General features: G+C 46.0%; 1 protein-coding gene across 1 annotated transcript in view; it reads left to right on the forward strand.

The window, feature by feature from the left end:
- The window catches only part of cacng2a (calcium channel, voltage-dependent, gamma subunit 2a), a 56,045-nt gene that overhangs the window by 28,140 nt on the left and 12,686 nt on the right, over positions 1–15,219 (forward strand). Inside the window, exon 2 of the mRNA XM_071542373.1 lies at positions 6,428–6,511. Within this exon, the coding sequence (XP_071398474.1) occupies positions 6,428–6,511 (84 nt within the window). The remainder of the gene's footprint in view (positions 1–6,427; positions 6,512–15,219) is intronic.

The raw sequence follows: 15,219 nt of genomic DNA on the forward strand, positions 1-15,219 counted from the left end.
TCATACACAGGCATCAACTTCACTATTTATATTTGTCTTAGAAACAAATTTCAAGCATTTAAGCAGAAGCCTTTAGATCAAAATGGCTTTAAGATAATGAAAAACATCCAATCAGGTGTGTCCAAACGTTTGACTGGTAGTGTGTTTGACCCAAAAGGACACACACATGCCTGACTATGTTTGCAGGTTGCTGTGTGGGACTCCCTGCTAGCTCCTGGGCTGCTGTGCCGCTACAGTAGCGTCTGACTAATGTGAGCGCTGTGTCACTGAAGCCGCCGCTGTGTGTCCAGGGGTTAAAGACACCTCACCGGCTCCGGCCATGTGATCTTCCCCCTCGTAGGGACCCAGATAACTATATCCATGGCAACCGAAGCGAACGGTTCTGATGTCCACATGGCAACGGCTGCCGTAGGGACCGAGGAGGGAGGTGGGAGGAGGGGGAGGGAGGGAGGGAGGGGGAGGGGGAGGGGGGAGTTGTTCTGGATGCTGACGCACGCGGTGGCTGCCTGGAAAGTTTTTTGAGAACGCCGCCCACCGGCACATCAGAAGTGGGCACTCTCGGGCTTGAATCCGGTGCGAAGCCACGCTTACTCGCTCTCTCTCTCTCTCACTCTCTTTATCTCTCTCTCTCTCTCTTAAACAGCACCTCCTACTCAGTCGAGAGTCCTTCTGACCCCCCCCCTCCCCTCCTCCCCTCCCATCATACACCTCCTCCGTGTTTGTGTCTCATCAAACCTTTGTCTCTGTCTGTAGAGCTGTGGCAACTGTGATTGTGTTTGATTACCGCTGGAGGGTTTTAGTGTGTGGGCAGGTCCGACCCGGATGTCTGTCTCCTTGGGCAGCCGGTATGGATTGACCGGTTCTCCTTGCTTCCTTCCTGCTCTCTTCCTCTCTGCAGATAAGGTTTGAATGCAGGTACAATCTGATGATGGCCAATGCAAATATAATGCACTGCAGAAAACGTCCATGTTAACAGGCCACTTAGTCTCATATTCAACCTTCAAATCTTATTTTTCTTAAACCAAGAGAAAAATAACTCCACTTGTTTCCAATACAGTTTCACTTGTTTCAGGAATTTTCTAGAAAGTCAGAAAAAAGGCAGATCAATGCACTACTATCAAGAAAATGACAACAAGACAATGAAACAAATGAAATTATCGAACCCCATTGGCAATTTTTTTTCACTTGTTTTGACTAAATGACTTGTTAAGATGGAGATTTTTTGGGGAAAGAGGAGGAAGGTTTGTCCTGGACCCTTGACTGTGCTTGTGATGCTAGGTTATGCATACAGAAACATCTGAGGCACAGTAAGAGTGAGACGCGACAGTGACAATAACGATGCCTAACAGGGGCAATAATAGCAGACTTCAAATGAGTTAGAGTAAAAAGTCTTAAGGGGCGGGATGGCAATTGAACGCTCCCAATTATCTCCAATAATCCCTCAGTAATCTCTGGCTGTGTGTGAATAGAAATTGTGTAAAAAAAAAAAGTGCTGGAAATCAAACATTGCAATTAAATAAAACTCTAAAAAAATGATTGTGCTTCAGTCAGTCTGCCTCTGTTGGACCTACCTGGCAGCTCCTGGCTTTGTTGCATGGCCTCTTCCATCAACTGGGCAGTGAGAGAGCAGAGTGTGTGTGTGTGTGTGTGTGTGTGTGTGAAGGGGGGGGGGGGGGTGCAGCGAAGAGGAGAATAATAGAGCGGGAGTCAAGGAGAGAGAGAGGGGCTGTAGTTGGTGTGAGAGAGCAACAGCAGCCTCAAAACCTGCAGAAAATCCTCAGGCAGCCGGCCACAAAATTCTCTTGCTGCTTGAGGAAAGAGGGATAGAAAGACAATGAAGGTGTTTTGGTTTTTTTTCCTCTCCTCTCTTCCTATCTTGTAGCGATGACCAGGAGGCAGGGGTTGTGTTTGCGGTATCAATAGCAAAGGGGAAAAACATCCTCTCAGCAGTGCGATAGACCTCTTTTAACCGGTCAACACCCGAAACCACGGAGTGCTTTCACATTACGCAAAGTGCTGCCTGGGCTGGAACCGGTCCAGAACCCCCCCGTGCCCCCTGTGTGTGAACATCACATCAGCCCGGGAAGCTTCACAGTGCGGGGCGCTCTCTCTGAAAACAAGAATAACGAACAACACGATGACGTCAGAGGCCCAGGAATAGATTCTCCTTGTGGTAATGTGGCTCGCCGCTGACCAGATAAACCTCAGTCCCTCAGGACCAGACCCTACGGAAGGAGTATTGGGGCCATTGTAGGTGATTTTTTTTTATTTATTTTTTTTATCACAGCCGAGGGGGAGGGAGGTAATATTATGAGAAAAAACTCTGAAATTCTGAGATTAAAGTCAGAAATTTATAAGAAAAACAAACAAAATCAGACTTTAATCTCAGAATTAGAGAGAGAATCAGAGTTTTTTCTCACAAATTTCAGAGGGTTTTTTCTCGCAAATGTCTAGCCCTAATAGACAGCCCTTAAGACCCGGAGCCTCGCTGAGGTGGGCAACTATAAATCTACACCCCCACTCCCCCCCCCACCCTCTCTCTGTGCCACAACAACCCCTCCACTCCATCCCACTCCACTGTTGAGTGGTTCTCCGTCTCACTGGGCTCGGTGGTAATGAAGTGCTTTATGGCTGCGGAGGACAGGAGGGGACGCAGGGGGCAGTGAGGTGAACCCATAGCTCATTCTAGCTCATTCCCACTGTAGGGGGCATGGTGGCCGGCGGTGACTGGGGTGATTGAGTAAGTCTGGAGATTAACCCCACCCCCCCACCCCCCTCTCCCCAAAAAGAGGCCGGGGGGGGCTCAGTGATGGGTCAATCCCAGCAGGGGAATCCCGGATAACACTGCTCCGTATTTTAATGATAGCAGCTCTTGCACATGATTAGCGCTTGATTTATACCGCTCAGTCAGGCTGAGTGGGCTACAGTTACCGGCTGGATGGCAACCTGAGACTGCTACCTAGTCGAAGGTTGGGAGAGGTTGGGGGCGGGGGTGTCATTTTTTTTCTTTTGCTCTGTTAAAGCGTGGGCGTTTGAAGCCCTGAGAGACTGTAACTGTGATTAAGGTTTATACAAATAAACTTGACTTGACTTACTGCCCTTAAAGTCGCAGTGAAATGCAAAATGACTTTTTCACCTTGTTAGTCATAACGGACACCTATTTAACAGTAAATGCCTCAAAATGTACAAAACATTTACTTTCTCGTAGTTTTATATCAAAATCCCATTAGTTTTACTTCCTGGAAAGCGTGCCGGTGGGCGTACATGACCCCGCCCCCCCCTCCTTCCCATCTGCAACTTTACAACTTTCAAAGTGACATGAGCAGCATCATGGTACGCCGGTGCATTTTTGTTTGTTCACCCACAAAAAACGTGTTTCCATAGCTGTGTCCCGGTGGCTGGAATTCATTCATTTTGAAGAATTCAGAATTTGTGGCAGCTCAAGATGATTCACAAAGCAATTTTGAATACTTTTGAACAGTCCCTCCCTGCGTTATGTCCCGCCCCAACATCCTGTTCCTTTTTTTGTAACTAATTTTTTTTAATTTTCATATTCAAGTTCACACAATCGAGTATACATTGTCATGTCATGGAACATCGGTTTAACAGAAGCAGGAGTGAAACCATACAGATATTACTGTTTGGGGGATAGCCCAAACTCCATCCCACCCCTCCTTGCCCCCCTGATCAAAATGCCATTTCCTTGTGACTTTAAACACAGAGCCAGCCTCTTGCACTTGCTCAGTGAATACAGGTGTTTCTCTATGCGTTATAGGTGTTGCGACCCAGCACACACCTGAGCCTCAGGCAGCACTTCTCCACCCAGCAGTGTCTCCCCCTGCCAAGGCTCTTAATGTCCAGGCAGGTCTCTCTCCGTCCCGCCGTCCCACACTCACACTCTCGCGGGGAGGTCTCAGAAATGAAAATGCCATTATAAAACATTTACCAGCCTGCTGAGTTTACATGTCTTACAAGAAAAGGACCGTTTGGAGCGGTTAAGTGTCACATAAATCTTTCAGCGCGCTAATTGAAGTGGTTCCCCCAATAGGCCGCTCTCCACAGCTGCTATTACAAATCGCACAACTGCGGACGGGACGGGCCAGCTGCAAACCAAATCTACACCCACACGGTAACGCTGTTAAGACACACACACGGCGCTCTGTGGGCTGCTGCTGCCGCTAGTTTGTTCAGACATCTCCGCTGGGAGCACGCTATGAAGTCATATGTAAACACAAGTCATCTTTCAGTGAAATTATGCTCCAAGTGAAAGGCACAAGTGCGCTCTCCCCACCCTCTAAACGCCTCTTATTTAAAGTTTATTTAACCGGGCAAGTTGACGAAGAACGCGCCGTTATTTCCAGCAGCGACCTGGGGGAGTAGCTGCACCTATATATGCTCCGGCTCACATCTTGCCTTGAGCTTTTCGCTGCCATGGTGGTTAAGGGTCGGGAGAGCACTTTCCAACGTCCAGCTGATTGGAACAAGCCCAACTCTGACCTTCAGTCTGCCGCTGAAAGAGGAACTTTATGTCGTATATCAAAAGCATCGAGTTCAAAACTGTGCAGGTCCATTGAACTTTGGAGGGCTTTTTCATGGCTCAGCAATTACCGGGGCCTAAACTGTGACACTCAAACTTGATGTATTCCACCTCCCACTCCATCTTCTCCCTCTGTCCTTCAAAATCTCTCTCTGTTCCCTGCCCGTCCTATATTTATCTCTCTTTCTTTCCCATTACGTTCTCTTTCTCCCTGCTTCTCTCTGTCTCTCCCTCCCTCTCCCTTTCCTTAATTGCCACAGAGCTTGTTGATGGAAATCAATAAGTGTTTTTTGATTATGGGCCAGAACTGAGAAGGTGAGAGGAAGGAGTGGACACACACACACACACACGTACACACACACACACACGCGCGCACACACACACAGTCAGTCAGTCAGCACATTGGACTCTGTCCACCAAGGATTAGTGGGTATTTCATGCTGAGGTTCCCACACTCGCCCACCTCCACTGCTGAAAAAACCCTCCTGTTTGCCATCCAATTCTCTGGCTCTAAACTCAATGACATTGAGACAATCAAAACAAAGATTTTCCCCCTCTAAATACAGCTATCCTGAGCCGAGTCTGCTGGCAGCCGGCAGGAAGCCCCGACACAAACACCGTGCACAGGAGGGAGAGCCGATCCACGACTCTTTGATCGCTCTTTCTTCAGATGACACTCTCTCTAATGTCTGACTGGTCATCACCGGGGGGTCCCTCTCTCTCCGTTGCAAGCGATCCGTTCACAAAGTAATGACCGCACCCCGCCGTTCCCATCATGCCTCGCTGCCAAGACCCCCCCCGGCAACACCTGGCGCCACGGTAACAAACACCTGTTCACCTAATTAGAGGGACACTGGAGGGAGACGAGATGAAGAAGTTAATGAAACGCTAATCTGGTCCAATCACACGCCCAGGCATCTGCCTCCTCGTTGCAGCAGCCGGCCGCCGTAATGGCCGCCTTATGGGGGCGCCTCCCCCGCCATGTGACCTTCAGTGACCTCATCAACGCCAAAACTCCTTTGAGGGTCCGCGGCTCGAGGAGAGGAGACAGGAGGACGTGGGAGGGATGAGAGGCAGAGGAGAGAGAAGCCAGCAGGCTGCCTCCTGGATGGACAGAGTGGTTGGACAGCAAGGTGTCAGCCAAATGAATGAGCATTAAGAGATGAGGTTCCCATCGCACAGCAGTTGGAGCGGCTCCAGCTCTCACCAGCTGCGCCGCTCTTGTTTACAAGCCGCCACCTGCTGCTGGAGAAGCCTGGTGCTCAGGCCTTTCTGAAGAGCTTCCTCTGGTCTGTATGAGCAACATAACCAGGCCAGCGCTCGCATCACTGCCTGTCATGTGGGGCTGAAGGCAAATGCTGATGTTTTGAAACTGCCCATAGCCACTTTTTCAATATTCAATATCTTTGAATTTGACCGTTTGACCGTTTAACCGAAAAAAAAATTCAAAAACTGTATTTAGTGTTCCTCAGTTTATTCTCAGCAGGGTAGGAAAGCCTTTGAAACAGCATTTAGACCATGGGACACCAAAACTCTCCATTGAAACCCAGGATAATAAAACATTCATGTGTGTATGGAATCCAATCAAAATATTGCATCAGAATCAATTCAGGTCAAGGGCTTCCAATACATACCTAACTTCCAATATAACCAATACTACAATAAATATGTAATCAAACTGCATTATCCATCATATTGGGGGCGGACGACACTGACTGGACGATACTGAACTTGGCCTGCATGAGTGCGACTAGGTTAGGAAGGTCTGTCAATACCTGTGATCAGGGTTTGGAGAACTTGGAGAAGTTCACTTGATATCGTCTGTTTCCGTCTTCTGCAGCCTCCTCTCCGAACTGCTGTGAACTCTTGTTTCTGTTTTCTCCCCGACAGGAAACTTCAAAGGGATGTGTAAACAGATAGACCACTTTCCTGAAGACACGGATTACGAAGCGGACCCCTCTGAGTACTTCTTACGTGAGTATCTTCTTTCCCCGATTACCACATAGACAAAGACACATGACGGCTGTGGCGTGTGTGTGTGTGTGTGTGTGTGTGTGTGTGTGTGTGCACAAGACGTTGAATTGGTGATCTATTGCCGCTCTAGTGTATGTGTCAAAGTCTATTTTGTAGAAAATGACCTTAAGGAAAAATCACATTAGACGAATCTCCCCCATGCTCACTTGACATTTACTCAGAATATTTTGAATTTTGGTTTTGTCCCACTTTCCTCCCTCTCTGACTCGAGCGCGGTGCCAGTAAGCGCTCTTGGCCCGCGTGTCACTGCCGTCTCTGAGCTGTAGCCCGCTTTTAGCGAGCGCCTGGCCAGGCCGAGCCCTGCCAAGCAGCTCGTCTGTTTTTACTGCTTGGCTGTGTGTAACATAACGTGCAGTGTTACAGTCGGCTGTGTACCCTGTAAACACAGCCCATTGATTTCTGCTCTCTTTTCCTCTGTGCAAGCAAGACAGAGATGGTTGTCAAAGTAGCTCGCCTGCTAATCCTAAGAATCACAGCAATGACTCGGAGCTCATGATGTAGTATAAGTATATGAGATAACTCCAGATAATATCTACTTTATTGTTTTTGCATGGTTTTTCATTAATCCTGCATCAATGACAAACTGTTAAAAATAGAGTTTGATAAAAGAAAAAAATTTTTAAAAAGGTAATAATGCTGTATAATACTATATAGCTCTTAATTGCATGGCTTTGGTTACTTCTGAATAACAGAATTCACTCCACAGTCAAGAAGTCCAGTCCATTTTGATGATTTCTAATCAAATTAACTAGCAACACCTTGTGCCAAAAAGACATTACTCCTTGGTTACTGCAGACAAACACTCAGCTAACCCTGAGTGGAAACTTGGAAGATTTATACTTATATATTACTCAGATTATTTAGAGAGCAGAAAACTTTTGATTGCTGCTTAGAGAACCTTTCTGGATTTGTTTACCTTTCTATGGTTACAGTTCTGTTACAGTGTAGCCTGCGGATGCTAGCTAAAGATGTTTCTATGGTTACAGTAGCCTACCGCTTAACTAGTTTTTGGCAAAAGCTTTTAAATTACTTTAAAATCATCTTAAATCAGTGTTTTGTGTCAAATGATAATGTGTTTGGTAAGCAGCCGTGTAATAAGCAGGATAATGTACAGGAGCCTCCGCTTCATGTCGGGGTTTTGATTCACCCTGTTTCTCTCTGATAATGTCAGCTTGCTGTACATTATCCCTTACATAATAGCAGTTTAGTGCTATAATAACAATACCAATACCAAACTACTATATAACCATATGTATAATAACAGTTGTGCTAAATTACAGTAATACAGAAACTTTAAATCACTGGTAGTCTACAGCTGACAGTGGACTATTGCCAGCGGCAGTCATTGGTGCAAGACACTCATACTGCCATTTTCATTATAAAATATATATTCTTTGGCATATTGGATTAAGAGTATGGCACATTAGCATTAACTGATCTGTCATGCCACATAAACACACCAATGTGTCAAGTCCCTCTTGACCCATGGTGTAGTGACCCCCCCCCCCCCCACACACACACACACACACACACACACACGCTGCCGCCTGCAGTGGTTTGAATCTAGAAGTCAGAGTGTGTCCATCTCCTCGTCTCCATCAGGACGGACAGTAATTGAGGCCTCTCAGAGAGCCGAGCAGTGCGTGCCAGTGCTGGAGATTAAGCCCAGCCAATTAGGCTGTTTGACTTAGCGCTCTGAGCGGTTGTTCCCGTCCGTATGTGCCAGAGAGAACGGTTATGATAACAGCTCTGGTAATGATTCTAACGATGCGGGAGCCTTAACGAAGGCAGATCGCTCTTGACGCGGCGTCTCCCTCGCCGGGGATGACAGGGTCGCGGGGCAGAGGGCGGCCCGCGGACCCTCGGACCGAACGCGGCCGCGAGTGATGCGGGCGCGAGCGTGTTAACCTCTTCCCAGACTGTGATTGGAGGAGAAGGCCGCAGTGCTCCCAGTGGCTTGCCAATTAGGACACTCACATCCATAAATATTTCAGCCTCCTTCCTATATAGGTCAGGCCTCTCTCTATCATTCTCTCTCTCTCTCTCTCTCGCTCGTGCTCTGCCTCTCTTTCCCCTCACACCCGTAATATTTTGTGTCAGGAGTTGTACAGGACCTATTGTCAAGATTGTAATGGAGAAAGTGAGCCATGCTGATTCAGGGCGTTAAGCGCCTCTGTCTCTTATACATGCGTGTTGCTTTTCCTGTATGGTTGTGTGTGTGTAAGTACTGTAGAGCAGGAGGAGGTCGTAGGGGACGAAGTATAAGGCCGGGTGTCATCTGTGTAATCTGTAGCGTCTGCCCTCACTGTTACACCAGGTAATGCATTTACACATGAATCCATTTTTCGTTTTAGCGGACACACACACACACACACACACACACACCTGGTATTTCCATAATGAGGAGTTTCACGGCGCCTCCGGCTGGCTGGAGACGAGAGGAGAGCCGCCTGCCTCTCACACCGAGGAGAGGGAGAGAGAGAGAGAGAGGGACAGGGGGGGAGATAGTTATGCAACAGAAATGATGTCACTCCAGGTGAAAGCCGGGCCGGAAGTGACGTCACCGGGGAGCTCGCACTCCAAAATTGGGGGGTGGGGGGGGGACGCGGCGGTGATGTCATCATACGGCGCGGGAAAAAAGGAGGGAAATATCTGGCACTTTGGTTGCTGAGCAAAAAAAAAAATGGGGAAGCGTTTTCACTAAAGCTGACTATACTGCACCGAATGCGCCCCCCGCCCCATCACACACACTCACACACACACACACACCCACACAAACCGACATTGATACACTGTCCTTATGCACACGCGCACGCACACACACACACACACACACACACCACATATCAGTAGCTGCTTGGCTGTGTGTGTGTGTGTCTGTGCCGTGAGTCCTCAGCTTCTCCCAATAGCAAGGCAGTTCGCAGATCCACACAGGGTTATATAAGCCAGCTGAGGCACACTAAAAGCGCCAGTGGGTTTTTAGATCATGCCGTGTCGGAGCTCCCATCATCCACTGCTCTACTGGGCGCTAAGCAGCTGAGAGAGAAGAGAGAGAGAGAGAGAGAGAGAGAGAGAGAGAGAGAGAGAGGGGAAGAAAACGCCCAGTTATGCAAGCTACTAATACACTAGAAGCTGAAACGCATCTATTCACTGTAACAGGGAGGAAGATCATGTGAGAGAGGCAGAGATGTGTGTGTGTGTCAGTGTGTGCGTGTGTGTGTGTGTGTGTGTGTGTGTGTGTGTGTGTAGGCGTGCAGGCACCCATGGGGGTATGCCGGGGTAAGAAATTAACTTTTTTTTTTTCACAGGGCATTTTTTTTTTGCCCTCTTGATCTGATTTTTAGGGGCATTTTGATGACGTCGTTTCCCTTCTCTGTCCCGAACCAGTCCATCTCCACTGTTGATTTTTTTTTTTTTTTTTTTATGATATTGGTTGTTTTCTTTGTTATTGATGCAGTGGTTTGTGTCAGGTCGGCATTTTCTTCTACCGCTGGCTGCGTGGCGACAACATTTTCTCCTGCTTCAGGCCGTCTGCTCGGTCGTTTTCTGATCAAAAAACGCTCTGATTTTCTTTCCCACAACCACACACTGGGAAGAATGGCCCAGTCACAGGCTCCCATGAATCTCCTACGGTGGCCCACGGGGGACAGTACCTGCATTCACATGTGAACATTTCACACCTCAACAGAAAAAAAATGAAAAAAAGGGGGTATTCGTAATTATCAGGGGCGTTTTTGCCCCACTGATTTTCAATTTCACAGCCGTTCTCTGAACTTTGAAGGGCATTTCTACTTAATTTCTGATCCTGGTGTTTTGCCTGCGTTGATCTGAGAGTATCCACTGACATTGATGACAGAAGCGCAGGCCCTGTCGCTGTTGGAGGGTCACAGTCTGTGTCACCCTGGGGCCTCGCTGCAGACTGGACGCTGGCCTGAACTGGCTTTGGCCTCGCCCGATAAAATCAATGGGTCTGGGGCAGGGACACGCGGGGGCTTGTGGGGCAGCGGGGGAGCGGGGCGGGGCGGAGCAGGGGGTGAGATCGCTGGTTTGTCGCCCCGGCATGGAGTCTCCAGTACCAGCCTGTATCTGAAGTTGGGGGGGGGGTTGAAATGGCGTGGAGTGGAGCCCTGGAGCTGAAGTGTAACACCAGAGGGCTTTAACGTGATCACATGACCTCAGAGGGTTTGACATAACGTGTTAACACTGGGTGACAAGGTTGACGTTAATCTATGAACGTTTTAAATCCACTGCCCCAGTATTTTCCTTAGCAGGTATCCCGGTCGGCCGAGATGCCATTGAGAGACTTGAATTGTAGCGGTAGCCTAGGCAACAAATAAGGAATCCATCGACTGATACATAAAACACACAGCACACAGACACAGCCAATAAATTAAAAGCCAATCATTTTTGTCCTGGTTGACCGAGTGAGTGCTAGCACTCTAACTTTATATCTTATTAACGGGGAATATAGAGGCGATGCAGCTTGTAAAACACAGAGGTGACAGAATGTGTCCTCGTATTAAAGTGAGATTAGAGTCTGCAGGACGAGCCGCAGTGTTTGACTGGGACCGGGATGTCATTAAAAGAGAGCGTCGCCCTCTCAGGTGTGTTTCTCCACATGACACACACCATACAGCTACAGGCTCAGGAGCAATAAACACCAGCGTTTCCCCTGCAGGTATTCATCAAAGCTTGGCTACCACAGCAAGAAAATTCTCACTACTGTCAGAGGAAATGGGGAATTACATACTTGTGTGTGAAGCAGAGGGACAATTTTGACAATTTGTGAGCTCAGAATTATAAGCTTCTATCTGGGTAGAGATATTGAGCACCAAAGATTTGACAAAACTATTATGTATTTTCTATTTTTTTTATGTTGGACCCCAAAAGGTTCTTTATAAAAAAGTGCATAAAGTAACATTCAAAGATCATGAATATGTAGATAACTCAAAATTTTTATTAAAAGGACAAAAAGGTCAGATAGAACCTCATCATTCTGAGCTCACAAGTTGGTGCTTTTTTTTAAATAAATATCAAAATAAGTTTTGGTATTGCAAGCTAGAAACAAAACTGGACCCATGTGCAACAAAGAAACAAATGACCCCCAGCCACTACTGCTGCACAAAGCTATAGGGGAAACAACTGGTGTTCATAATATACAGCTGGATAGTTGAATTCTCTCTGGGAAACAGCATGGAGCTGCGCTTTGTGCTTTGTGTGCTTATTTCTAGGTCACAGACAATCAAAGGTTGTATTCCAGTGACACTGTGCATATTTGAGAAAGGCACAAAGGATTTTTTTTTTGTCTGATTTACTCTTTGGTTTTTCACTGTAGAGGAAGATCAAAACGCTTCTTGTGCAGCGTAACCAGATACAGTTGTAAGCGTCCTAGAGAGGTGATTTTACCCTCTGTGGCCGGGCCAGCGCTTTTATTGTGAAGCTAAAATACAGCGCTGGACTCGGCCCGCGGTGCGATGTGTGTGTCTGTGTGCGGATGTAACGGCGCGCAATGATAACACCGAGGCTAGATTGATAGATTGGTTTGCCGCAGGGGTGGAGCTTGCCTTTCATGCATATGGGTGCAAGCTAAGTTATGATCTCTGTCTACTCAACCATGTTATAGGTCTAAAAGGGCAAAAATAATAGCTTATCAGCAAACTGAAATTACAGTTACAATTCACAGCTATTATAATACAGAAAATCCAACGCTAATACCCAGTGAGCTGTCAAAACAACAACAGGAGCGTTTAGACGGAATTTGGTGTATTTGTATTTATTTACCAGTTCACATTAAGTCATGTAAGAGCCTCAATATCACAAAATTTTTTTCCAAATCTGCCTTATTGCACCAACCATACAAATTCATTCTTCTAGATTTCGCCTAGATTTTGTGTTGATAAAGGTTATGAGAGTGAATTAGCAGTGATGATTGTTCATAATATGTTTATTCAACTTGAGTGATTTTTACCAGTATTACTACATTCCAAGCGATTCCCCCAGAATTGTATTCTTTGTCAGGGTGGAAAAGCCTCTGAAACAGCTTTTAAACCATCATGTTAATATTAAAATCATATTCCTCACCTCCATCATGTCAGTGGGGGACGACACTGACTGGCCGATATCTGATTTTTATTAAAAAGTCAGTATCGTCTGAATCACAGTCTTTAGCACTTTTTGAATTTGCATGGCGATTCATAGCAGTCTAGACACAATCCTGTCTAGGCATTTCCAGATTACATCAATCTACTTTGCTGCTGTGATTGGTCAAAGATTTTGATAACTGACACCAACAAATCGGTTGGGATGAGAAATTATGTCAGTGAAGAATCCCCATGCAAATTCAAAAAGTGCTAAAGACTGGGATTCATGGGACACCAAGCAAGACCATGTTGACTCTTTAATAAAAATCAGATATCGGCCAGTCAGTGTCGTCCCCCGCTGATGTGATGGAGGTGAGGAATATGATTTCACTCAACAGCTTCAGGGGGTTCAGTCTGTCAGTCTGTAAAACCTGCAGTGAAACCTGCCTCGCCCCGCCCCAAAGGAGCTGCTAACACACCTAAAAGAATTTCATAAGCTTTCAGTGGGGTTTTAATATTAACATGATGGTTTAAATGCGGCCTCAGAGGCTTTTCCACCCTGACAAGAATACAAATTCTGCGGGAAAGTCTGAATCCTTGTCATTTTTTGGGGTATTTGCAGCTTCAGTCCAAAGATATCAGTAATCTCAAGTAGGGCTGCAACTAACGATTATTTTCATTGTCGATTAATCTGTCGATTATTTTCTCGATTAATTGATTAGTTGTTTGGTCTATAAAATGTCAGAAACAGGTGAAAAATGTGGATCAGTGTTTCCCAAAGCCCAAGATGACGTCCTCAAATGTCTTGTTTTGTCCATAACCCAAAGATATTCAGTTTACTGTCATAGAGGAGTAAAGAAACCAGAAAATATTCACATTTAAGAAGCTGGAATCAGAGAAGTTTGACTTATTTTTCTTAAAAAATTACTGAAACCGATTTATCGATTATCAAAATAGTTGGCGATTAATTTAATAGTTGACAACTAATCGATTAATCGTTGCAGCTCTAATCTCAGGCCTTCAAAAGCCCATATCAGTCGAACCCTGGATAATAACTCTGGACTAAACCTGCACCTTACAATATGTAGAGCACTCTAATGATGTGTGATATGATATGATATGATATGATATGATATGATATGATATGTTGTCCTGTTGTTGCGGTCAGGTGGTAGTGCTGTTGTTGTTGTTGCTGTCATTCTAGTTGTCTGTTTGTCTGAATTGCTGTATGGCACACGTCAAATTTCCGAAAGGACCAATATAAATATCTATCTCTCTAATACCTGCGCCAAGGCGGCTGAGTGTGTGTGTCGGTGTGTGTGTGTGTCGGTGTGTGTGTGTGTGTGTCGCCGGCCATGCGAAGCTGCGGCAGCTAGCGGGGAGCGGGGCACAGCGCTGTCACGCAGACGGGCCGGCTTGATCTGTGGGGACATCAGCAGTGGAGTGGAGGGTAATTACAGTAATTGAAATGCGGTCTGCGGGGGGAACTTTAATTGTCTGAGCGGGGCCTGTCATGTGAAGTGACTTCGGTGTGAGGGAATTCTTTCACAAAGTGTTCCACTGACCCGTCTGTGTGCTGTGTGTGTGTGTGTGTGTGTGTGTGTGTGTGTGTGTTGATGTGAGGGAAATGGGTGGAAGTGGTGCCGTGTGATATGTTATGTTAATTTGACAGGACAGTTTTCAGTGGCAGGACTACTGCGCTGATCTCTAATGGGAGATGTGTGTGTGTGTGTGTGTGTATACATGCAAGGATTAGCCATTTAAAGCTTTACATGTACAGGCTGGTGTTTATGTTTGTGTGTGTGTATGGGCGGATGGATAAATGAGTAGCATGAAGTGCGGGTTGGTATCAGATCCTAGCCTAGCCAATGGTTTCAATCACCCCCTCTTAAAATGTGTATAGACTATATGGATGGGACGATATATATCAAAATTCAATATATCGCAATATAAAAATGTGACAATACGTATCGTGGGGCAGAAAAATGAATCGTAATATTAGCTCCATTTTATTCTGCTGTAGTGATCACAGATGAGACGCCTGACCATCACAGTTTCACAAGCTCTCCATCCAAATTATATTATCTGCACTTTGTAATGATATTTTTAAATGATTGTTTACATTCTAGCCAGACAATGCCGTCGCTAGAAAGATTTATAGCTCAGAAATAAACATAATTCTGCACAGTCAGACTTTGTTGTAACTGAACTTTTATTTATCACATCGTATCGTGGTTGTCGAATCATGAACCCCATATTGAATCGTGTCATGAGATAAACATATCGTCCCATCTCTAATAGACTGATATTGAGAGATTTATTATCAGCGATGAATGTAAGCTGGTGAAAACTGAGTCTGAGTTTGAGTCCTCTTCCTGTTTTCCTAGTGATTTTTCCTCCCTAGCTTCCACAGATATCACAGCAGTGCCATATTATTTCTGGGTATACACTAAACATCATAATATGAGTCTTTACCTTGAGTATAGAAACTGGCGTTAAATAGGCTTTTTTATGGCCTTGAAGTTCTTAAAAGATGATTACCTGATTTGGACAAATCAGCGTAGGCTC

Source organism: Centroberyx affinis, unplaced genomic scaffold (assembly GCF_046629955.1).
Source record: "Centroberyx affinis isolate AG114_WGS23_722 - 3 ecotype Tasmania unplaced genomic scaffold, CSIRO-AGI_Caff_v1 ptg004071l_1, whole genome shotgun sequence".
NCBI classification, from domain to species: Eukaryota; Metazoa; Chordata; class Actinopteri; order Beryciformes; family Berycidae; genus Centroberyx; species Centroberyx affinis.